This window comes from Pseudonaja textilis, chromosome 2, assembly GCF_049901715.1.
Source record: "Pseudonaja textilis isolate UNSWEBS1 chromosome 2, rPseTex1.2, whole genome shotgun sequence".
NCBI classification, from domain to species: Eukaryota; Metazoa; Chordata; class Lepidosauria; order Squamata; family Elapidae; genus Pseudonaja; species Pseudonaja textilis.
Genome location: NC_141991.1, coordinates 43,842,608 through 43,869,295, shown reverse-complemented (window position 1 = coordinate 43,869,295; position 26,688 = coordinate 43,842,608). Strand labels below are relative to the sequence as shown.

The 26,688-nt window shown below is 37.3% G+C and overlaps 1 protein-coding gene across 5 annotated transcripts in view; it reads right to left on the bottom strand.

Annotated features, from left to right (window-relative positions):
- Positions 1-26,688, bottom strand: part of GRIP2 (glutamate receptor interacting protein 2) — a 494,881-nt gene that overhangs the window by 133,276 nt on the left and 334,917 nt on the right. Inside the window, exon 1 of one of the 5 annotated variants that reach the window (XM_087923755.1) lies at positions 21,670-22,435. The exons of the other annotated variants lie outside the window; for them this stretch is intronic. Within the exon in view, the coding sequence (XP_087779881.1) occupies positions 21,670-21,709 (40 nt within the window). The 5' untranslated portion in view covers positions 21,710-22,435. Of the gene's footprint in view, positions 1-21,669; positions 22,436-26,688 lie in introns of those variants that run through there. 5 annotated transcript variants of the gene reach the window in all.

The window sequence follows — 26,688 nt, the reverse complement described above, 5'->3', positions numbered from 1 at the left end:
ATAAATATAAAAAGTCCTTTCCACAAATGACTTTGCTTTAGTGACCCCACACACTATGAATGATTTTCAGCATGTTCTGTTGCTCTGTAATTTCTATTTGAACATGTGTGAGATATTAATTGGGGCATAAAGGAATTCCCAGGGAGAAACAACCAATAGTATGTCTTCTATCTTTTAATAGACCATAAAAGCATTATCACCCATAACATTGCCAATGTTTGCCTCACTGCTGTAAGAGTGAAGCACCAAATAATCTCAAACAAAATGGCATTTATTTGATAAGTTTAAATCTCCTTCCCTTCCCCCTTTTTTCTTCCTCTTTAAGTCATATATAGCTTATTTGAATTGCCAGCCTTAAGTATATGTACACATTTCGTCAAAAATCATAATAAAGGTCTATCTTTATTATGACCAGGCTGAGCCTGATCGGTTTAGCGTCTCATTAATCTGAAGTCCCTTTGCACCAATAAGAGATCTAAGTCCAGCCCACCTCGAATTCCGTTGACTCTTATCTACTGCCAATCTGCCGAGTTCAGATTCTTCTACAGTGTTAGCATGCAATAAACCTGTATTCCTTTGATTCGCTTTGCATTCTGATTTTGTGTGCCTGACAACTTCAATCTCTCTCTCTCCCTCCCTCCCTCCCCTATCTATCTATCTATCTATCTATCTATCTATCTATCTATCTATCTATCTATCTATCTATCTATCGATCTATCTATCGTTAGACTTAAGGCGTCTTAGGTTTGAATGGGATCCAAAGTAGTTGTCGATGGGATGGAATTTCTGAAAACTTTTTCCCCCTCTAATGCATGATACTGTGAAAGTGGAGATTGTAAGTTTCCCTATGTAAGAGTAGCATCATCAAAGTGTCAGGAAAGCTACTACTGAATTTCTGGACTATTTCCAAAATGATTCAGAGGTTATATAGAAAATATAAATACTGATACTGAATTTAACTCCCTTCCTGTCCAAAACACATCCTGCCTCGTCCATTTTTTGCCTTCCTGGACCCTTCTGGGAGCAGGAGGCGGCTTCCCTGAGGCCCAGAAGGCCCAAAAAACGGGGAGGGGTGCTGCAAAAAAGCCACACCCACCCAGTCACATGGCCACACCCACCTAGCCATGCCTGCAGAACTGGTTGTTACAAAATTTGAATCTCACTCCTGAGGAAATGCCTCTGAAATTATAACCCAAAGGGGCACAAATTGTCTAGTGATTATATAATGCCCCGTATAGACAAGAACTACTCCTTATCTCATTCCCAGGGTCATCCCTACCATTTACTAGAATGAGATGGTGACTTGAAGCAGCTGTTTTGGGGTATCATAAAAAGGGTTAGATTGCTGAGTTATTCATTTATTTTATGTAATTTATTACTATTTCCTAATTAGGGAGAGAGGTAGGAATGCTTGTGACGAAGTTCTGGATGCCAAAATATTTTGAAATGCTGTTATGAAATGTTGGCATTTCAAAATTCTTGACTATTGATAAATGTATCTTTTCTTTTATGTACATTGAGAGCATTTGCACCAACACAAATTCCTTGTGCGTCCATCACACTTGGCCAATAAAGAATTCTATTCTATTCTAATAATAGTGTCAGCTGGCAAAACACAGTTCTTTTCCCTTAATCCCACTTATGAAGAACATCAACATTGACAAACATGATTAATTGTGAATATGGATTACTGCAACAAAGGACATGTACAAATTCGAAAATATATGAAAATACTCAATCACAGCTTTCCACAAAGAGATTGGGACTTGTAGTTCCATTAACTGTTAAAAATACCAATTCTAGAACTTCTCTGTAGTCTATTTATTAATTGAAAATTGTAGCAAGAGACACTTAAATTTGGATAATCAAAAAAATGTAACATCCGAGTGAATGAATGAGCTGGAAAAGTTTCAGTGCATATTTTCGATATATCTTATTTATCAGACATGAAAAACTAGATCCATACATGACAAACTCAATGAGCTGTTTTATTGCTCAAGCATATAGCCAGGAATCCTCTGCACCAGGTTATGACTAAATAAGATCCAATGGCATTCAGGGGGTGTCAAACTTTGCCCTCTTGTGCCCATGTAGTGATTCCAAACAAATTCTCCATTTGACTCCTCTCCCTGATTCAGCCAGTCTCTCTCCAATATATTTGTGGAAAGACTAATATGTTCATACAGGAAAAAAATATCCTAAATGTCACAGTTATAATTTGCTATTATGGCTTATCTCCACTAACTCCTGGATGATAATGTCAACACACCCAGGCAGTAAAAGGGGACAACTGCAGAATCTAAAAATAACATCCCTAGGGGAAAAGTGAAAAGCTAGCAATAATTTTGAAACCCTAATCTGTGACATTTTAATTGTCATAGTACACTATTACTATTGCAAATTCATCTTTCTAGTTGATAAAGCTACTCATATAATTAAGTCAAGTATGTTATATAGACTTTAAAAGCAGAACTTATCTTGAATTGATATGAATATCCAGATGGAACAGTGTGTGTTTATATGTCTCTCTCTGTGTGTGTGTGTGTGTGTGTGTGTGTGTGTGCGTGCACATGTATTACTGTATAAAAGTATATTTTTATATATAGCATTTAATCCATTTATGGATAGGACTAAACAAATAAGCATCAACAAATTAGCTGTCCATGCCTCATATAACTATTTAGCAGATAAGGAGTAAATGTTTCTTTATGAAATGAAGAAACATCATGGAATGTACTGCTCTTAATTTGATGATGCTCATTTTTAAAAAAAGAAATAGAATATTAAAGCATCTCAACTGTAAGATAAACTTCAACTCATATTAAGCTTCAAACTGAACAATTAACTGTGTTACTATATGTTGACAAGTTATTTCAAGGCTTCTATTCTCTGATAGGATTTTTCTCTCTTTAAGCTGGCCTTGGAATGAAAATCCTTTCAAATAGAAAAATGTCTTCCGTAAAACAGAACACAAAACTACCTTCCTAGATCAGCTAAAAATGTATCATTCAGCAATTACCAAACTTACTCTGACGATTATTTTCTTGCCCTGTGAAGTGTGGTATTTTAGTGTTACCAGCTGATGCTCTACAGAGTAAGCACAGCACTGTTATAAATATTGGAAGAAGAAAACTGAGCTACAAATAAATTTAGTACAGGCAGTCCTTGACTTACAGCCATTCATCTAGCAACAATTCAAAGTTAAGACAACACTGAAAAAGTGACTCACAACTGGTCCTTTGCATTTACAGCCATTGTAGCATGTCCATAGTCACATGATCAAAATTTGGGCATTTAGCATCCAGCATCTATTTGTGATAGTTGCAGTGTCCCAGAATCATGTGATTGCCATTTACAATCTTCTCAGCTGGCTTCCAAGCAAAAATCAGCAAGGGAAGCTCAGTTTGGTTAACAACTACATGATTCACTTCTCAACTGCACTTCACTTTAACTATTTGCCTAAGCAGGGGATTGGAATAGAATAGAATAGAATAGAATAGAATAGAATAGAATAGAATAGAATAGAATAGAATTCTTTTATTGGTCAAGTGATTGGACATAAAAGGAATTTGTCTTGGTGCAAATACTCTCAGTATACATAAAAGAAAAGATACATTCGTCAAGAGTCAAGAATCAGAAGGTACAACACTTAATGACAGTCATGGGGTACAATAAGCAATCAAATCATACTAGGAAACAGTCAATATAGATCGTAAGGATACAAGCGACAAAGTTACAGTCATACAGTCACAAGTGGGAGGGGATAGCTGGGGATGGGTGATAAGGAGTGATGAGAAGGTTAATAGTAATAGTAGTGCAGACCTCCAAGGTCCTTCCAACTTTGTTATTCTGTTCTGTTCTGTTCTATACTGTGTCAAAAAGGTTATACAATCATGCCTGATTCACTTAACAACCACCTTGTTTAGCAACAGAAATTCTGATCTCCATTATGATCATATGTAGAGGATTACCTGTACATCCTGAATACTCCTTTGATTTCCATTAACATGTTATGTACATAAGAACACGCTTTTCTAATAAGGAAAAAGGTTAACTTTACGAAGGCTAGATGTTGCCAGGTCCCCTAGACACTGCCATTCTGGTGGGATTGGGAAGGTTTGGGGATACTTTCACGTGGGCTTTTCCTTTATTCTTTCTCTTGCTTTGATGTAACTTTTGGGGACATGGGAGGGAGGAAAGAATGTTCCTGGGGTCATCTGTTTTTTGTCTCAACACTGGAGGAGCGAGATCGAGATCGTGGCGCCTGGGAACGGCCTGTTATCACTTTCTCAGCCTGGAGTTCTCACAACATCTTCGCACCTTGGGATTGGCTCACAGTTGAACTGGACATTGGGAGGGGCCTCGAAAGGAGCAGCTTAACCTAACGCTCCGACGTGGGAAAGTCAGATTCTGCCTATGCTCTCTCTACTATCGCTGTCTTCCAATAAAAGTTGCTTTTGAAATACCTTCTGTTTCAAGAGTTTTGCTTTTTTTTTGAGAAGAATAGTGAGGCAGAATCTTGCAGATATTGCAATGCAGGCAGTCCTCGATTTATGACCACAATGGAACAAAATTTCTGTTGTTAAGAGAGATATTTGTTAAGTGACTTTTGTCCCACTTTACAATCTTTCTTGCCGCAATTGAGTGAATCTGGCTTCCCCATTGACTTTGCTTGTCAAAAGGTTGCAATAGGCGATCACATGACCTTGGAACACAGCAACAGTCATAAGTAGGAACCAATTGCCAAGCAACTGAATTTTGATCACATGAGTGTTGGGCTGCTACAAAGGTCGTAAGTGTGAAAAACAGTCATAAGTCACTTTTTCAAGTGCTGTTGTAACTTTGAATGGTCGCTAAATGAATTGTTGTAAGTTGAGGACTACCTGTTGGGTTAAATAGAAAAATATTTTTATAAATATTTACAGTGCGCTCTTAACTTCTTCCAGGTATAGTTTGCGAAGTAGTATTGAATAGCATGCTGCAGTTTCTATGGCCCTTGGGCTGATTCAACATGAGTTATATTCTCACATTAACCTGTTACATAAAGACACAGAAAAACATCACATGTAATACAATTCCCCTTGAATTAATGAGTGTAGACCAGGGCCACAAATTTGGGCAGTACACTTCACCTTTATATTACATAATGAGGGCCATACTCTCCAAAACAGTGAAGAAAAAGGAAGTAGATGAAGCCAGAACAAAATTGAAATAGGATGCAATCCTAATTAATGAAGTAATTTCAGTTAATTTAATTATCCCCCATGTCTTAACTTATTTTTCTATTCTATCACATTTCAGTTTGATGGTAACAGTTCAAAAAAAAAAAAAACCTCTGCAAGATGCACTCAAAGTCTTTGGGTGAAGCTTGTATGTTACCAGTTTTTGGTATGGGATGTCAGAAGACATAGGGTTACTAGCAATAGCAACAGCACTTAGACTTACATACCTTTACAGCCCTCTCTAAGTGGTTTATAGAGTCAGCCTATTTCCCTCAACAATTTGGGTCCTCATTTTACCCACTTCAGAATAATGGAAGGCTGAGGCAACCTTCAATCTGGTGAGATTGGAACTGCCATATTGAAGGCAGCCAGCAGTCAGCAGAAGTAACCTGCAGTATTGCACTCTAACCACTGCACTACCGTGGCTCATACTAGATGTTTGCTTTTGCCAAGCCAAGTCCAGTTTTGGAGGATCTATCATTAGGCATTTCTCCAAACCAGGAAAATGTACCAGTTTCCAGGTTGGGTTGGCTAGTTAAGAATAGCACCATAACCCATAGGAAACCCCTGCATTGACCATTCATTACATTTGAATAACCTCCAGTTGACTATCATAAAACAACTACTAACTACTATCTAGCAGTCATCCAGAACATTTGCAGCCCAAATTACCATAAATCTAAGTTAATTGTGGTAGGGAAACAATAGTCATTGAAATTACTTCAGGTAAGACTTCCGGTTTGAGTTTCTTCGGCGACAGACTGAAACCTCATCTCTCTGAGGCTTCGATCTGTGCTCGCCGCTGGAGCGCCCCGAGCTGGCTGGTTTCAAGGCTAAGCCACCCCGTAGAGGTGGTGAAGAAGGGGGAGACTGCCTGCAGGGTTGAGGAGAGCCGCATCTCTCCTCCACAGCTGGCCATTACTCCCTTTCCTGAAGGCAGTTGTAGCGGTGGTCAGAAATGGCCACCACAAAGAAGAACTTGACCAGAAAAGAATGTGCAGGAGGAAGATAAGAGAAAGTTTTGGCTGACCGGGTCAAACAGCAAAAGCAACAACGTAAGGTATCCTGGAATTTAAATTAAATAACATTGTTCCCAAAGAAGATTTTGAAGCTGCGAAGGAGAGAGAGAAGGGAAAGGATTAGGTTTTTTTTCTTCCCTTCCTTATACTGACAGCTAAGAGACTTAAGCAAGAAATTGAAAAAAATCCACTTTGACATTAATAGGCATCGAAGCTGAAAATAAAAGTCAAAGGGATAATAAAGATTTCTGGATATTTAAAAGTTTTTAAAAGCAGGAAAGGAGAAAAAAAAAGAATAAAAGGGCAGGATCTGGAAAAATGGAGGAGACTGCCTGGAACTAAGGAATGGAACTGTAACTAAAAGGAACTTACAGTGAAATTTCAACAAGATTCCTCAAAGATACATCTTAATTGAAACTTGGTAACAAAATAATAGAACCCCAGAATGAGAAAGTGGAAAAAAGAAGCAGAAAGAAACAGCCTTGGATTATTTGGATTACTTGGTGATTTTTGGTTTTTGCATCTGGATGACTAAAATTAACCGGGTAGTTGTTTAAAAGTCTTTAAAATGGTATCAGTCTTAGAAGAACTGCAAATGGAACTTTAAAAATGGAAAGAAGATGCACAAGAAGGGAGAGGTTCTTTTGTCTTCATGTTTCAATTCTTAGAAATGGAGATCTGGAACTATGAGAAACAACAAGAAATGCTTGCAGAACAAGAAGATTGGGACAAAGAAGAAGCCATCTTTAATGATCAAATAATTTTAAGTGGCGGGGTGGGTGGAGAAAAGGGGGGAAAGAGAGTAAAAGGTTTAAGACTAGAAAAAACAACCAAAAAGAAGAATAATAATTTGAAAGATAAGTATAATATTAGAAAGCAACAGAAGAGGGGATTACAGATGAGAGAGTTAGAAGTAGAGAGACGAGGGGGTAAAAAGGGGAGGGAGAAGAAGAGGGAGAAGAAGGCAAGGAAAAGAAGTTGTAAAAGACAGAAACAAGAAATGGAGAAATAGGGAAAAGATATAAGGATTGTAACCATAAGCTTGTTTAGAGATAATGGGTGAAAATTTAATTGCAAAAGGGATTCTGCAAAGGTACATAAGATAGCATTGTTATATTATAAACAGAAATAATTTTAGAAAATATGATTAAAATGATGGATAAAATATTTACTGTAATGTAGTTGAATGTTTGGTAATAAATAAATGAATTAAAATGATTGAGAGAATTAAATGGGAACATTTTTAATTATTAGTAATGATTTATAAAAATATAAGTGAGAAATACGGGAAAAAAAATTAACTATGGAAAGTTTATAAGTGTTCCCAAGGAAGTATGATATTTAACTGAAAAAAATTGTTAAACATGTTAAGATTTTAATGAATATTAATGATAGAATTGAACTGGAATGGAATGTGTGCTTTATTTACACACACACACACACACACACACACACACACACACACACACACACACATATATATATATATATATATATATATATATATATATATATATATATATATTCTTTTTAAGAACATAGTGTGTATTTTAAAGAATGTACCAAGCAGAATTCGATTGGAAGTTATGTATTATATTGAATGCTATAATCTTAAAGGTATACACTGAAGCTTAAATAAGAGTTTGAATGGATAAAATTAAAAGATATAAAGGTGTCATACTCCAATTGGTCACTACAGGGAAAAATTTATTTAATAAGAAAAGATAATGTGAAATTCTAACAGGACAGACAAAAGTATAAATATAATGATTTGAACTGAGATAATTAAAACAAAGTTGAGAAAATTAAAAAGGGGGGAAAAACTATGTAGAAAACATAAAAAGGTAATAAGATATGGAATAGAATAAAAAAATCAGCATGAAATTGAGTTTGGTGTCAATATGAAGAAGTGATAACCTGGGACCAAGCTATTTTCAGAAAAGATGTTTTATTTGTATTTTGTTTTTGTGAAAACTCAAATAAAACTTTCAAAAAAAAAAAGAAATTACTTCAGGTAATTAGACTTTCTGGATACTGCCTAATTTCCTGATATCATTTCTATCATTACTTTTCAGAGTACTTCCTGGTGGAATGGGAGATAGGGATCGAAGAGAAGATCTATTCCACTTGCCATTTCCTGCGTGAGAGACAGGGGTCTGTTGCTTATTCACCATCCATTAATTTAGTTTGACCTAGAAATCATTTTGCTCAACAGCACAATAAAGAACAGGAAGTGTATGGAATTACAGAAATCTGATTCATTTCAGAGAAGCCTTTTCACATGTTAACTTCCTTTGTTTAACGTTAGGAAATCAAGTTACTTATTAACATTAATAAATATGAAGACACATACAGCTTAAGGTGTTTTAGGTTTATCCTTTTGGAAATCTGGTCATTTTAATATTACCTGTTGTGAAAAGATTTTATTCTTTGCTTTCAGTTTGTGTGTGTGTGTGTGTGCGTGTGCATGTGTGGTGTGTGTGTGAATTTGATTTGTAAGTGCCAAATCAATTGCTAGTGCTCATGTCTTCCTATCTTGACAGGGTAAATCGCTTTCATGTCCATGGTAGGAAGCAAAATATGCAAAGCAAATTAACATTTATTTAAACACACACACACACACACACACACAAGAGAGAGAGAGAGAGAGGTCTTTTATGATTTCCAGGTGTGGGGGCCAATTTGCCACACAGCAATTTTCATGTCTTTCTTTCTGAAAGCCCACATCTGCCAAATATATTGGCACTGAAACAAGCTAGGATATAAATTTCCTTGTGAAGCAAGTCCTACCATGATGAGTTGAGTGAATGCCAAGCTCATAATTATAAATTTCTGGACTTATATATAATTTTTTTAAAGAAAATATATCTGGGAGAGATATTTTTATCTCTCTTTCCAGCTGAAAGTGACGGATAAAGATATTTTTTCCAAAGCATATAATCTCCAAGCATATAATTATTAAGGCTTTGAACAACATATTAACTACACATAACAGAGCTGTAGGAAGAGAAACTTAATAAGACAGGAGGCTAGAGTTCATATATTATGACAGGAAGCTGTTTTCATTCCATACTCTGTATCTCACTCTTAATTCTTCTATTAGAAATATCCAAAGCTTATTGTGACTGAGGACAAAAGTTTGATTTCCCCCATTGCCTGTAATTTGCCTGTTTTGGGTTTAGCATATTAGGCTTGCCTTCATACATACACAATAGACTGTGGTTAAACAAACCGTGCTATAAACCAGTGTGTAAACCTAGACAAAATCTCTAAGACACAATTGTAAGTGCAAAAATCTCTGGTAAAATGTTGCATTTAAAGAAAATTAGAAAAAAAGAAAGACACAAAAAGGCGGGTGGCATCTGATGATTTCCAACTCCATTCTCGCAGGCTCCAATTTATCATTGTGGCAAAAATTTCAGGATACCCATCTTGTGTCCAAAGGGAAAGCTAATGGCCAAATTGCCCTCTGAAATGAATAGGATATATCAAACATGTAAGAAAATTATTCCAGACATAGTGGTGAGTGGATGAGAAGAGGTTTATTTTATATCATACTTTCCTCTGACCCACACTTTCTTCTTCAACTTAAGCAAACAAGTAAGCATTATTGATGCATATTTCTTTTGCAGCATTACACAATGTGCATATTTGATCTCCAGGTTAAAAACAGAACCAAGAACCATAACTTTCGAAGAAATTATGGCCTTTGATTGGCATATCTATTGGCATGCTGTATGAACTGCAGTCTAAATTCTGAAAGAAATTTCAGAATGCTTTTTTTGTTAAAAAAATAAAAGTGGCCATCAGGCATGTTACAAGGGTCAATATGTCAGCATATTCTATTTACTTACATTACATACTTATCTAGTATAAAAACGGTCATTACAGATCTTTCATCTGGTTTCCTGGGTGATTTATTCAGAAAACCTGATACATTGCTGCCAAAATTAATTACCAGTGCTTTGTTATCTAAGGCTGTTCAAAAGTCCTGAATCTTAATATTTTTAAAAAATGGGGGTGGGGGGGGGATTTGTCCTAGCATTGAAGAACAGCAGTATATGTAGCAAGTGAGCCTTCCTAGGATGAGAGTCTAGACTTGACAAGAACATCTTCTGAGTATCACCCACTTTTCAAAGAGCGCTTGGAGGTAAGCATCAGCACATGATTATGATTACTGATTTGTGGGATCACAAATGGAACGTAATAGTTGCTAATTGTTTATGTTCTTAATTACAAGTAGTCCTCAATTTACAACAGTTTATTTAGTGACCATTCGAGGCTACAATTGTACTGAAAAAAAGTGACCTATGGCCATTTTTAACACGTCTGACCGTTGCATCATCCCCATGGTCATATAATTTACGTTCAGATGCTTGACAACTGACTCACAATTATGATGGTTGCAGTGTCCCCGGAGTTATGTGATCACCTTTCACAACCTTCTGAGACAAGCAAAGTCAATGGGGAAACCAGATTTACTTAAGAACCATGGAACGAATTTAACAGCCACAGTGGTTCACTTAACAAATGGGGCAATAAAATGGGGCAAAACTCACTTAACAAATTTCTCACTTAGCAACATAAATTTTGGGCTCAATTGTGGTTGTAAGTTGAGGACTACCTGTATTATTTTAGTCCCAGGGACAAGTCTTCTGGGAATCATCTAGCTCAAATACCAAATGAACTTAAGAAGCCTTGGGAATAATGTAGCTTGATTTTGGCAGGATCCAAAATGGCATTATTCATCTCCTTGTCCAGAGGTGGGTATTCAGCAGGTTCTGACCAGTTCTGGAGAACCAGTAGCGGAAATCTTGAATAGTTCAGAGAACCAACAAATACCACCTCTGACTGGAGATTTTACAGTATCCTTCTCCTGCCATGCCCACCAAGCCACGCCCATAAAAACAGTAGTAAAATAATCTGAATCCTACCACTGTCCTTGTCCCAACGATGTGTTTTAGGCCAGGGTATGGGGAAATCTGACTAAAAAAGAAAAAAAAGGAGTTTCTATCAACACTTCCCCTCTGACTGGGCTGAACTGTTCAACACAAAGGATAGATGTGGCTATATTGCATTATAAAGACTTTTTTTCAGGTTTTTTTTTTTTTTAATTAGCTAACTACCAAGGGTTCAGGAAAATCCTGAGCTTAGTTTTAGGAAAATGTGTTAACTGTGTTGGTTTGACAAATATTTTTAATATTATTTGCATTCCACACAACAGCTGTGAAGTATTCCTATACTGTTAAGCTTTAGTTTGTTTTCATTTGACAATAAAGCTTATAAGATCAGTGGTGTCTCTATGACAAGAAATATGCTGAAGTGCCTGCAGAAGCTACAAAATTATTAAGGGCTTTTCTCACTGCAGATATTACCATCAGGCTGAGAACAGAAAACTCATTCGTTCCGAATTTGTTACATATATAAAACCACTAAATAGAGCTATGCTTTATTTTTGTTGCACTTCTACGGTACACCATGATGTTCAAGAGAATTCCAAAAATGTACCTTTTCATTTGTGAAATATGAACTTTCCGCCTCTATTGAAAGAACAATGGAAAGAAATAAATTGTGCGGCTCCTTTTGTGACTGAACTTCTGGCCTCGATAGAATAGCACCATTAGTCACGCTAAGTACCATCGGCAGGGTTAATAAAGCGATCTTTGTATGAGGTCTTCATTAGTTGTTTTGAACAGCACATAGCGTCTCTTGCGTTTGAGTAATTTAATGAGAAGAGACCTTCAACATTTTTTAGGAGCAATATGGGCAAAATGTATAAATTGCTTATCAAAACTCAGCAAAATGTCACTTGTTTACATTTTTTCCGAACCTTGGGTTGTCTCAATAATAAACACAATTGTTTCACTTTATCAAATGTTCAAAACACTTCATTTGCTTTATTCTGCAAATAGTTGGCATGTACTTTAAGAGAGGACTGAAGCTGAGAAATAGTGGCTTGCTTTCAGAATAGAAATGAGATTTGGACCATGGAGCCCTGGGCTCACAATGCTCCCTCAGAGGTATTAACTCTGTGTTAGTACTTACTCACATTGCTTGCTTGTTTATGCTCATTTCTACATTTCTCTAGTACGCATTTCAGTGAATATGGTTGCCCATCCCAAATTCATGACTCTGGGTGCCTAATGACAATTGAAAGCTATACACAAACAGGAAACAAAAGAGGACAAATACAAAAAACACCCACAACACATAAACGGCACTACTGCAGTATCACTACACCTCCAGATCTCTAAGCCTGGTGACCAAAAACCACATCTATAAGCTAGGGGTGGTATTCAGCAGGTTCTGACCAGTTCTGAAGAACGGGTAATGGACATTTTGAGTAGTTCAGAAAACCAGCAAATACCACCTCTGACAGGAGATTTTACAGTGTCCTTCCCCTGCCACGCCCACCAAACCATGCCCACAAAACTGGTAGTAAAAAAAAAATTGAATCCCACCCCTGATTTAAGGCCTTGCAAAAGGCTGATGGGGCTCAGGGTCCATGTAATCTCTGAAGGGATAACGTTCCACAAGGCAAGCATCATGGCTAAAATGTCTGATATACAGGATCCAGATTCGATGAAAGGGGTAGGCATACTCAGGGAGAGGGAATTGTACAACATGCACCATTTCTACCCCACTCCCCAAATATCTTCCTTGTTATATTATATGCTGTATACCTAATAGATTTTTCATATTCAATTAAGGTTTGTTTTAATCTATTGTAAGCCACAAGGCCATCATAATTATTATGCCTGCAAATGCCTAAATGTCCAGGACAACTTTTAGTCATCTGATACAGAAGTCCTTACTAGAAACTATGAAAGCTGAAAATTGTCAAAGCAGGGAAGAAAAGGAATTATCCCAGGCTGCCCGGTTACAAAGAAAGGATTGCAGTTAGGAATGTTGTATAATTGAAAGAATGGAGAAGTCTTGGTATGGACATACATATACACATTATTACAGTATCAGTGTACATAATTCATGTCTTAGACAAGAAAGTGCCAGGTTAAAAGCACAGTGATTATAAAACATCAGGCAGAAACTTTCCCCAAACCATTAAAACTAGAGCTACCCCAAAATGGTTTAGAAGACATTCTGAACTCCACTCTAAAAAAAAGTAACTTTCCTGAATTATCCTGAAAATATATAAATGTACTATTTCTTAGAGACAACCATCCTTACAATAACTCTAAATGATAACTTACAATGGCAAAGGATGCAAAATGATAGTCGGACCTACAACACAGTTGTAGCTACCTCTTATAGTAGCCATGAAGACAACACATATTTTTAGGTGACTTTTTTAAAAAAATAATGCCTTTTACAAGAGGAAGCTAGGTCTCATGCATTTTAACAAAGGTTTTGAAGATGAGTGTATATTCAAAGCATTTGGGGTTTTGTGCACTGCACTCATCAACATTGCAGAGATATATGTGAATAGAAAGATTCTTCCTTTTTTCTAAGGTTCTGTGCGCAGCATATCAAGCGCTACCCTTTCTGTGCTCAACAGCCATAGGGTGCTAGTTAAGACAAGAGAGAGTTGCATTTTATCAGTGCTCCCCCAGTAAGATGAGTACCGTGTGCCTGCCATGATTGAAAGACCCGGGGGAAAGTAATCACTGTTCTTCTAAATAAAGAGTAACAAGTACACCATCATTTTACAAATGAGATACCTGGGCAAGCACAAAAGTAGCTTGCTACAGATCTCTCATAGGAAACCATAATTCAACTAAACTGTTCTCTATTGGGACTCTAGCTATTTTTCATATGGGAAACCTTTGCAGCAGTTCTTTACCGAAGGCAGAGTATGCGGCTAGCATTCTAAGCCAGGGTTGCTCCGACTCTCATTTGGCTTCCTGATTCCTGACAAATGCACAATGAAAGAATTAGCGGATTTCATGAAATTGTATCAACTGTTAAGCCGCAGTAAGCAAGTTGCTAGACATAAAACTAGAAGTTTAAAATAGTTCAATTTGTTAAACGTTCACACAAAGAATAGCGGAAGATTATGAAGCTTTCCTTCGGAAAGAGTTGCACAATATCAAATGAGTATCAAACTGGTTAGCTCTGGAACTAGGTGGGGAACCGAGCCTTTGTGCTCTATTCTTTGTGTCTATCTTTGAGTTCTAATTGTCCAAGCACCAAGCAAGATATGAGACTAGAACTGGTTATATCCAGATTTGTAACTATCAAATGTTCCCAGAAGGTAGATATCTAATATTACTAATGAAAAATTATGGCTATTAAATCCTGCTAAAACAACTCATTTACCTATAAGCTGCATCTCCATTCCTTTCTTGTCTGCCAGACTGTGTTCTCAAAAATAAATCTAGTCAGGAGAAAAGCTTTTGGCACATAGGGCTGTAGAGAGATAATATAGTCAGACAGTTTTGTACCCTCTGTATAGCCCATATACTACTAAACTGGATACTTCAACAGGTTTGAAGCACAGCAGAACCACAAACCACTTGCTTGCAGGCAGAAGATTCCAGGTTCAACTCCTGTCAACTAGAGCTGAAAGGATCAGGCAGCAGGTCTTGGAGAGCATGTCTCCTTGACCCCCTGAAGGAATGAATGCATCAATCAGAGTCGGCTGCAAGGCATTGCTGAGCACAAATTGCCTTTCATCCAAGATCTAAGGACATGTTCCTTCTTGGTGGTGAAAATAAGGTTGCTGTGCCCAGCAAGATGATGCCTCTGTTAGGATATAAATATGAAATATGGGAAGGCAAGTAGAATGCAGACTGTTGGATGGAAGGGCAAGCCGTTCATGTATACAACTTGGAACCTTCATAAACAAGTAAATTCAAAGGACCACAACGTACTCATGGGAATTTCTCAGAAATTCTCTTCTTTCAAAGAATTTCTAAAGAAAACTCATCAAATTAAATGAGAACTAGTCACACACAACAAGATAGACAGACAGACAGATTGTCACCTAAGTAATGCTATATGTCTTAAACTCCCAAAACATTTGGATTGGATCCACACAACATGCTAGGTTAAAATGTGGTTAGAGAGTTAATGGAACAATTTATTATGCAATCATTATGAATAGTTTATGGATAACTATGTTATAATTTGATTCATTCAATAAACCAGTGTTCAGCTATGGGTCACAGTGCTGAGAGAGCACATCTCTTATATGCTACAATTGGGGGAGATATTAAGTTCATATGCTACTCAATTTACTGTCAAGGGAGACAATATTTTAGACTAAAGTTAACATGTTCCCGTTTAGTACTCAATTTTTATTTTTACAACATTCTGAATCATGTTTGACTAAATATGTGACAATCCATATCAAGGTGAGTGTATGTAGTTTATGGCTGTATTTTACTTGTATTCTCAAAAACCCGAATCAAGACATAAACATTTTAGATTACCCCTTGTAAAATGCTCACCTCTGTATGCACGGGATGTCCCACTTTTCAGTTCCCAGAGCTACTGAAACTTTCATTCAGACCCATTTGCATTCTTTGAATTCAAAAGTGTTTAATACCTCTTGCATTGAGAAATGTATACAATAAAAGCATTAACATAGGCTATTTATTTTACTCAAAACATTTATGCATTAAATGTCTTTATCAAGAAACTCAACTGATACACAGAGAGTTTCAAAGTATTTGTATTACTCAGGTCCCGCAAAGTAGCTGTATGCTGCATCCTCAGAATAGAATGAAGGTACAGATTTAAAGGGACACAGAGTTCTTTGTGAAGTAGGTCCTTGATAATTACTACTACTCAGTTAAGATTCAAGAACAGGACTTTTACTGAAAGCAGAAATATTTCTTTTCTTTCAGTGTTATATTTAGGAGGGGGTTCTTCCCTGGCCTTTATCTCCATTGTTTCATTAAACAAAATCCAGAAAGTACTTTTCCATTGTACATCCATAGTTGCTACTAAAGTTTAACATTTTATTGGGTTATAAATAAAATAAGATAATCAAAATATGAAAGTAAATAGGAAAACGGTGGGAGGAAAAAGGGGAAGAGAAGTGAGGGAGGATAAGAAAAAAAAAAGAAAAGGAAAAGAAACATTAACTTCTAACTCTCTCTGTTTCAGTAAAATAAGGCATTAACATTAAATCACAACTTTTTGTTTTTCATAATAATATGAAGAAGCCATTTCTTGAAGGATCTATCAATCTAACCGGTAAAACACAAGTCAAAGTTTCATTCTTTCCACTTCAAGCAGAAAGTTCAGAAGTGGTCTCAATGTGGAAACAACATACTTATATTCTTTTCTTTAATCAATAATCATTTTTGCCATTTCAGCCAATTCCGTCAACTTTCGCAACTATTCGTCCATGTTAGGAATCGAAGTTTCCTTCCATTTTTGTACACACAATGGTCTTGCTGCTATCAACATACATAGTAACAAAGTTCCATTTTTTTTTTATCCAGGTCTTTCTCCATTAGAATCAAAAGGAAAAATTCTGGTTTCATCTTTATCTCCATTTCAAAATTTTCTATATTAAAATATGAGTCATATTCTTTTTTTCCCCTTTATCATGTGTCCACCATAGATGATAAAAAGTCCCTTTACTTTTACACTTCCAACATTCATTTGACATACCTTTATACATCTTAGATTACTTATCTTATCATAGTTGCTACTGACTGTCAACAGGCATAGTTTTTTCTTCTCTCTCTCCCCTTCATGGGGCAATTTGATATTCTGCCCTTAGTAGCTATTATAAGTACATATCACAGTATTTCCTGCCAGGATCACCTTTGCATGTGCTCAGGCAACAAGATTTGGCCTGTAGCATGTGTGTTACCATAATGCTCCCCTTTTTTCACACCTTATGCCTTGGTCTCAGTGAGTCGTTTCTCTTTCCTGTCTATTACAATCAGAGGTTATAGATCAGCTGCAACAGGTACAACATACTGAAGTTTCTAAGAAATTCATAGCTTGGGCCATTAGAAACCAGGGGGTTTGCTCTATATCTAGCTAAGTTTTGGTTTTTTTGCTCTTCCATTGCATTCATTTTTATGTTTATTGACGCTTTTGCCAAGCTTTTCCAACAATCTGTGTATGAAATATTGACATCCTCCACAATTTATTTATTTGTTCAGTTATTCATTCATCATATTTATTTAGCCACCTCTGTCACAAAATATAGGCAGCACACAATATTTTTTTTTAAAAAAATAACATTAGAAAACAATCAACAATTAAGAATAGATTACAATTTTAAAAGGCAAGGAAAGAGCAACTGATATTACCAACTGTGGAGCCAGCTCAACTCCTTGGAAGCTCTAAACCTGATGACATAGCCAAATCTTGAGAAACTTATGAAATGTTATCAAGGATGGAGCCAGTTTAGTACTGCGGGCTACTTCTGCTGATTGCCGGCTGCCTGCAAAATCTGGCAGTTCAAATCTCATCAGGCTCAAGGTTGACTCAGCCTTCCATCCTTCTGAGGTCAGTAAAATGAGGACTCAGATTGTTGGGGGCAATATGCTGACTTTGTAAACTGCTTAGAGAGGGCTGTAAAGCACTGTGAAGTGGTATATAAGTCTAAGTGCTATTGCTATTGCTATGATGTTTCATAATGCAGGTGCCACTGCAGAAAAAGTCCATATTTGGGATCCCAATAGATATAGCTCTTTAGCAGACAGGACTCACAACATACCTCTTCTATCAGATCTATGGGACAGTATAAAGGGCTGCCTCTTCTTCTACAATGGAAGACAAGGCAGCCCTTCAGATGACCCAGACTTATGCCATGAAGGGCTAAATATCAAAACCAGCATCTAGGCTTGAACTTGGAAGCAGACTGTGCAACCAATACATCTCGTGGAACAGAGGTGTAATGTCTGCCATTCTAGGGGCGCACATAATTGCTTGCACTGCTGCATTCCAAATTAGCTGAAGCTTCCAGATACTCTTCAAGGGCAGCCCCATGTAGACAGTATGACAGTATTCCAACTGAGAGGTAACCAGAACATGAAATGACAATGAAGAAAATGTCTTGATCATTCTTGAACATTCTTTATTTTGTTGAGTCTGATGTGCTTGCATTGTGCTGGCTTTTGCAGCACGCTACATACTGCTTTTTCGTGTTTTACTTCTCTCTAATTACTGCATAATTTCACTGACTTTTCTTCTTTTGGTCTATGGCTATTTATTGAATGCATACATATATTCATACACGGGATTCTTTTCAAGCCCTTTCCTCTGAATTCATTATTTTTAGAACACTGCTATTTTCCCATAATGAATTCTACTTGAGAGCCTATTATTCCTAGGATTCTCTTCGGTTCAACTAAATCCATGTTTTAATAGCAGCTTTTCATCTTGTGAAATTCTTTGGTATAATCAAACAGTTTGAGGAAATCCTCAATTAGAAAGGCCAAAACAGGCTTTTATCTGAAGGAAAGTGACCAATGGATCTGATAACTCTAGAGGAAGCAGATTGGAACAAGAACCAGTTTTCTCCCCTATCTATTCTCCCCAGAATGTTATGACACATGCCCGTCTGGCTACCACCACCAGATTCCTTCAAAACATGGTCATAATCTGTTTGTTCTACTCTTTATTTTCTGGATTTTTTTTTTCATTCAACAATCTCTTGCCTCTCCCTTGTTAGCACCATTATATTCAATCCACCTTGTTTCTCTTCTTCCTTCATATATTTTTGTTATTCACACCTTAGTAGGCATTCTCCTTCTTCCACTTCTTTTCCCTTAGGAGATTAAATAAGGATCACACTGACACTGGGGCATCCTTTCTTTCCTGACCAGCTGAAGCACATCTTTCTTGCCCCTTTAGCTAGCAACATCCATAATCATTTCATATGCCAGGCTGCCTCTCATAGCCATCATGCTGACTTGAAAAACTTGATGAAAAAAAAAACAGTAATACAATTGGGCAAAGCACACATTTTATCATAGTTTGCTAATACAGTCATCAGTTGGGTGCAACTGCTGCAAAAACTGAGTTTAGCACAGCAAGTCTTAATATTTTTTTTATCTCCATTGTAGAACTTATTTATAGCACAGCATCTATGGTAGAATAAGCTGAGTTTATCAGATGAGGTCAGCAAATTTAAATCCAGATTTGGAATTTTTGTATCTCAAATTCCTCAACAGATGTGAAACTATAGGCATAAAACTAAAGCAACAGTGTGAACAGATTGGTAGACTACAAAGAGTTTAAACTCACATAGCGAGGCTCACAATCCAGATTCTATATATTACTGTCAACTTTTCTTACTTACAAGATAGCTTAATTGACAGACAGTGTATATACTACCTCCCAATTAAAGGGATAATTTCCATTTCTTTCTTTATCTCTGGAATGATTTGGAGTTTGGAATTTAAGAATTATGTTACAAAAAGTCAAACCAACATACCCAGCCTCAAGACCCATACTAGATGACACAGTTCCTAAATCTGGACCTTGTTAGTCCTTTAATGCAAAATGCAGGGATAAAATATGTGTTGGGAAGAGATGAGTGTAGCACCTGGAAATGTTGGCAGTCCATAAGAGATAAGGAACTATTAGAACTAAGCTTTCTATCTCAAAGGTAGTAAAAGCTGTATAATAGCGATGATTGCTTTTTGTCTGTGGCTTAACACACAAAAATTGGTTCACAAACATAAAAGCCTAAGAGCTCAGTGAAAGCTATGTAAGGTTTAAGCAATCTTACTTGTAATCATATATTCACAAAATTCATCTGGAATAGTCAGTATGTTCTTAAATAGGATAAATTAATTAATTAATTTTCATGGGAACATAACATTGATGAAACAGAGGAAAGCACAGAATAAATTACCTTCTCTGCACTTGCATTGAACAACTTTATCATTTAAAGAAACATTCCAATACATAAAGAAAGATTATTGAAGGTTCCAATAACAACATTTCTTGTAAACTCATTTTGCTGAGAGTTTCACCATTTTTTTCTATCAATTAAATTTGCAAGACATGAAAGTTCTTGCATAAAATTGAGTAATTGGCCTAACTCATAGTGAACATACAGGTAGATAGAATTGTCATTTATGTCAAAACTGCTTTTTAAAAACAATATATAGTGGGATTAAGAGTATGGACATGGAAACACTTATTCATTTGTCCCAATCAGATTAGACCAACAAGTCAAGATCTTAAATTTCCAAACTTAGCACAATCTTGTAGCATCTTAGAGATAGTTATATTATAACATGAAGTTTATTTTGTGGGCTAAACTATTCTTCAGTTGTATGAAGCATTATCCCTCAATCAATAGAGTAGATAAATCAATCTGCTGCAATTTGCTGACCAGTTATATTGGACACACATATAGAAGAACCAGTTAGATGAAGCTATATAGATCCAAAGAGCTGCAAAGGTATTTTATAAAATAGTCCATAAAAATATATCATAGCGTTTATGACTCCACCCATAAGATGAGCTGATTTTCCCACAAGAGCCTCCCCACAGACAGCTCTTGGAAATAAACTGCTGCCTCAAATTGTTGAGGTGTTTGGATTAAGATTGCTTAAGCCAGAAATCCAACTTCCATACTGCAGATATGAAACTGAAAATTGGGGAGAAAAGGGGGGAAAGGAGGGGAAAGGCTGCTAAAATTATTTCTCTCCATAGACAAAAGTGAGCTAAGTTATGGTTTATTGTCATCAACCCCCTTTAATAACTTTATTAATAATAATGTTAGAATCTCCTCAGCCATCTGTGATTTTTTTCCCCCTAAGGATAAAAGAAAAAGAAGAAATCAGGGCGGGAATAAATGCACCATGTGCACTGACAGCAAAACAGAGGTTGCAGCGAAGTTAAAATGAGAAGATATATATATATATTTATATATTATTTCCTGCCAGAGTACCTTTTATCTGTGATAAGTGGAATAACCTTAGGATACTGGCAGTTTTCTATTGTGTTAAAATAATTAATATGATTCATTACACTAGACTGTAAGATCACCAGCACCCTCAAGCACATACTAGAGTTAGTGATCTGTCTATATTTAGCATGCTGTTTTACTACGTAAAAATGCACTAAGAAAGAAAGAAAGAGACCTCTCTCCTTTCACTGTAAAATCATGTAGAGTTGACAAGAGAAATTACAAATTGTACACAGCTACAAACAAAACCTCTATAATTCATGAAAGAGGCAGAAGAGACTTTAAAGAGAGAGACTCAGTGCAAAAGCCCATAGTTTCCAAGGTTACAAAGTCAAATTAATTACATGCAAGAAAACACATACACAAACACACGCACGCACACATCAAGCACAAAATCCACAGCCTAACATTCAAGGAAAAAAATGTTCAAGATTTCTGTCAAAATTGATATCCACGCCTTTCTTTGTGTGTGATCCCTGTGTATAAATTGGGCAAGTTTAAAGGTTCAAGTTTCCTTAAAATTATATGGAAAAGGAATAGGAGGTCAAGGAATACAGTTAGTCTTACTCACCAAAACCAGACTGCAAATCCTTTTTCAGCCCACAAAGCATGTCTGCTATTATCTATCAAAGCATTCAGCTAAACAGCAAAAGGCGCTCCCCTCTTCCTTGGCTGGCACTGGAATCACGTTACAGCAGTTTTCCTCCCAGGCCGTCTCTCTCACAAGGAAACAGTGCTACCCAGCACAAAAGATACACTCCTCCACTTAAAGAAAACAAAGTCCTCCGGTGCTCTGACACCAAGCAAACACAACACTCCCACTGAAAAGCAACCACCACCTCAACATCAGGCTCCGACCACTCAGAAGATTCAACGTCAAAAGGAATTCGGAACCAGGGTCAGGTGTGAAAATCTCTCCCACCGCTCTTCCAGGGAAAGCATCACAGGATCCGTCAAAGTGGTTTCCATGAGGGAGGGAGCCAAGGCAAAAGTTCTACATGGAGGCATTAAAAAAGGAGGAGCTGGTGGGAGAAGGAGCAGCAGGAACCAAGCCGCCCATGGGTCCTCTTGCTGGCATCGCAAACGGAAGGAGATCCTTCACAGCCTGCTGTGATCCAACTCAGGCCACGCTGGAACAGTGCAGCCATCCTCCCACATGGGTGGCATGCTCGTCTCTCAGAGGGAGCCTTTTGTTTCTTTCACCCAGGAAATTCATAAAAACCACAAGAAGCTAGACTGAATGATCTTGGCCGACAGCCATACAGCTGACGGTTCCCTTTTTTGGCTGCAACTGGCAGCACAAGTTGGAAGACTTAAAGGTTCCCCCCAGATGCTTCCAAGTTCCAGGCGGCAACATTTCAGAGTGCAAGAGAAGGCAGCTGTTAAGAGCTGCAGCACAGACTCTTGGTTTCCCCCACCCCTTTTATCAACTGGCTGTATGGCTGCCAGCCCTTTTTCAAGGCAATATCAAAGCTGCTTTTTAAGCGCTATGCTTCTTTCTGTAACCCAGAGGAAAGGCACAGGAGCTGGAAACTGCTAGTAACTTAATTTAATCCTCCTTAGTACCGTTCTTTGTCTTCTCTCTTTTATGTCTTAAAAAAAAACCAACAACCCAGTGCTTTAAATTATTTTGCTTTAAAACTGGCCAAAGAACTAGAAATTGTGTAGATTCTAAAAATAGTACAGAATAGACCTGGAAGGGACCTTGGAGGTCTTCTAGTCTAACCTTCTGCCCAAACAGGAGACCCTATACCATTTTAGGCAAGAGACTGTCCAGTTTCTTCTTAAAGACCTCCAGTGTTGGAGCACCCACAACTTCTCAAGGCAAGCTGTCCCACTGGTTAACTGTCCTCACTGTTAGGAAGTTCCTCCTTAATTCCAGTTACTTCTCTCCTTGATTTGTTTCCATCCATTGTTTCTTGTCCTGCCCTCTGGTGCTTTGGAAAATAAGTTGACCCCCTCCTCTCTGTGGCAGCACCTCAAATACCAAAGACACAAACAAAAAAGAGAAGGGACACTGTGTTTATTTCTCAGGGAGTATAAATCCTTCCATTTCCCACCATCCAGTCAGAGCTGAAGAAGCTTCCTGGATGAGAAGTGAAACATCTTCAAAGAAAAACAAGAAAGTCCAGTTGCCTCTTGAAAAAGCACCTTTGGGACAACCATGACCTGGATGAATGAGAATCTCCATAGACATTCTCAGAGAGTTCCACCTAAACATGGAAGGCAGATCACTTATCCCTAAAACTTTCAGCCAAAGTAGGAATTGAGAACATCATCTATAGGTAATCCTCGTGTTACAAGCATTCATTTAGTGACCATGCGAAGTTACAACAGGTCTGAAAAAAAGTGACTTATGACTGTTTTTCATCATTTCTGTTTTATGACCATTGCAGCATCCCCGTGGCCCCATGATCAAAATTCAGATACTAGGCAACTGGCATATATTTACAATGGTTTCAGTGTCCCAGGGTCATGTGATCATCTCTTGTGACTGTCAGGATTCTAGCGATCATCCTAATTAAATCATGAGCCTTGAGACAAAAACTTCAAAGCATTCATTAGGAGTGACATACTGGTATGACCTGTATAAAGCCGATTCTGGAATACATAATTACAGTCACTTGTGACCCTGGTTCCCCTCTCCCTCCCAGGTGTGCCATACCTCAGTTTCTCCAATTAAGCAGGCTAGGTGTCATCCATCACATTCTCCAATTAAAGTTTTTCACGGGCAAAAGCTTCAGTGCTTAGCTCAGAGGTGGTATTCAGCACGTTCTGACCAGTTCTGGAGAACTGGTAGCAGAAATTTTGAGTAGTTCAGAGAACCGGCAAATACCACGTCTGACTGAAGATGTTACAGTATCCTTCCCCTGCCACACCCACCAAGCCATGCCCACAGAACCAGTAGTAAAACAATTTGAATCCCACCAGTGGCTTAGTTACACTCTTTTTAAAGATAAAGTTGGAATGTGCTTCTAAGTTCATTTGCTACATGCTTCTCCAGTCCTTCCCTCCCCCACTTTCTTATGCCAACTTGGAAACAAGTGTAGGAATGTTTTACAAGTTGACAGTGACCTTCCGACAAGCAAAGTCAATGGGGAAGCCAGATTCACTTGACAATCGAGTTACTAACTTAACAACTGCAATAATTCACCTAACTGTGGCAAGAAAGGTCATAAAATGTGGCAAAACTCACTTAACAACTGCCTTACTTGGCCATGGGAATTTTGAGCTTAATTGTGGTCGTAAATTGAGAAATACCTGTCTCATATTACCAAAAAAAACCCCACCCCTCTTAATCAGTTTGCCCAATACCTAATTTTTCCATGTTGGCAACCTTCAGACTTATGGGTATGGTTGACAGTTTTATTCTGCATGTGATAGCCAACAACTCTACATTACTATTTTTAAAGAAAAAATACTTGAACTTGAATACTTGAAATATTTGAATAACTTGAACTCACACTTGACTCTTAATGACTACTTGCTATTTTCCTTCTTTTTAAAAAACAATTTCCCAGTTTAACCTACTGCTCAGAGAGTTCTAAACTACTTTTTCTGAAACGTTGCTGGACAAAAGCTATACAAGTTTCTGAAGTTTCTTAACAATCCATTATGTCTAACTTCCAAAACCTGGCAGTGGTCTACAAGCAGAACCAAATCAAAGTATTCCTCAGTGCCTGCCACTAAAAAATTGTGTCAAATGCCAGCTACTTTTAAACTTTTCTTCTAGACACCTGGACTGGAAACAGTTAATCCACAGTTAATAAGAACAAATTTCTCAAAGATCTGATAAGTAACACCTGTTAGAATGAAGATTAAAGTTACAACAGAAGAATTCCAGCAACTACTCTCTTCTTTCAATGAAATTAGACTTTATACCCACATGCATACATTGGTTTGTTTTATTGGTTTTTTTTCAATGTAAAGAGGAGGAAGAGACTCTCTTTTGTGGAGGCAGGCAGTCTACATCTGTTGATTGTTTTGATGTTAGATTTCTTCTCAAAGTGGGAAATTGATCAAGACCACCAGCAAACACTGCTTTACTTTTCTTTGCCATGTACACCATTTCAGAGGCATTCCCTACCCATACAATCCTGCGTTTTGTTGCATTGATCTGTAAATATGCTCATTTCATTTCTTTTCCAGTCCCAGAACCATAAAAGTGTCCTCACTGTTGGTCAAAGATTTTGTCAAAGGGAGGATGAAAAAAAAATTGCAATCATCTTGTTCTCTCCTAACACTTGTTTTCATGGTACGGGGGAGGAAATGGGGGGTGGGGTGAGGAGCAGGGAATGTCTGATGAATGGAAATGGTGCCTAAGCTAAAAGAGAGAAGAGAAAACCAGAAATAATACTGAGGTGGGAGTCTTCCTCAACAAGAAACCACTTAGCTTCCAGCATTTCATTTAGAGCAGGAACCATAGTTAATTGGATGGGCTTCCCAAGCAGAGATATCCATAGAGGCCATCAATGATGTCAAAATGGTGTGTATTATTGGATGATCAAATATAGTTACTGATGCATCCCACATGCTAATGCATTAGATGCAATCTGCTAATAAAATGAGGAATACTTAAAATGATGGTGTCTTTGTTGCATGATTAAGAAATACAAAGTTGCACAGTGTTTTAGAAAACCCACATGCTTGTTACCCATTGTATAACTAAAGCATTATTGAATGAACATGACGCTACAGAGCACTGCACACCAGGACTACTAGACACAAGGACATTTTTTTCCTGAATTCTATCACTCTTCTAAACAAATGATTCCCTCAACACTGTCCAACTATTTACAAAGTCTGAATTACCATTACTATTAATCTTGTCATTCCTTATCACCCATCCCCTCTCATTTGTGACTGTATGACTATAACTTTGTCGCTTGTATCCTCACGATTTATATTGACTGTTTCCTAGTATGATTTGATTGCTTATTGTACCCTATGACTATTATTAAGTGTTGTACCTTATGATTCTTGACTCTTGACAAATGTATGTTTTCTTTTATGTATACTGAGACAAAGACAAATTTATGCACCAAGACAAATTCCTTGTGTGTCCAATCACACTTGGCCAATAAAGAATTCCTATCTTATTCCAATCCTATCCAATCCTATCCTATCCTATTCTATGAAAGATTTGGATTGAAAGAGAAGTTAAATGGAGAAGAACATAATAAACAAAGCAGCATCAGAATTTGACCTGTCATAAAAGATCTCTCATGTTAATAATTAGGGGAAAAATTTTCTATTGATCTGAACCCATGTGAGGCAGATCAACAGTAGTTAAAGGGCATCTTCCTTTCCCACATCATAAATTGGTAATTTATAGTGGTCATTCATTGTATCAGCCAGTACTATCACTTGATGTCTGCTTGACATTGTGTCACCTGACAGAGAGCTTCCTAAGTTGATCCATTTGTGAATTGTGTCTTCATGCTATACCCCAAGAAACTTACTTTCCTCTTTTATCTGCTTACAATGAGGTTGTATAGGAAAAAAAATGCTGGATTCCGGTATGTTGATGACAAAGACTGCACATCAGTAGGTTACTTACTTATACATTTGTAACAGCTATCTCATGCAA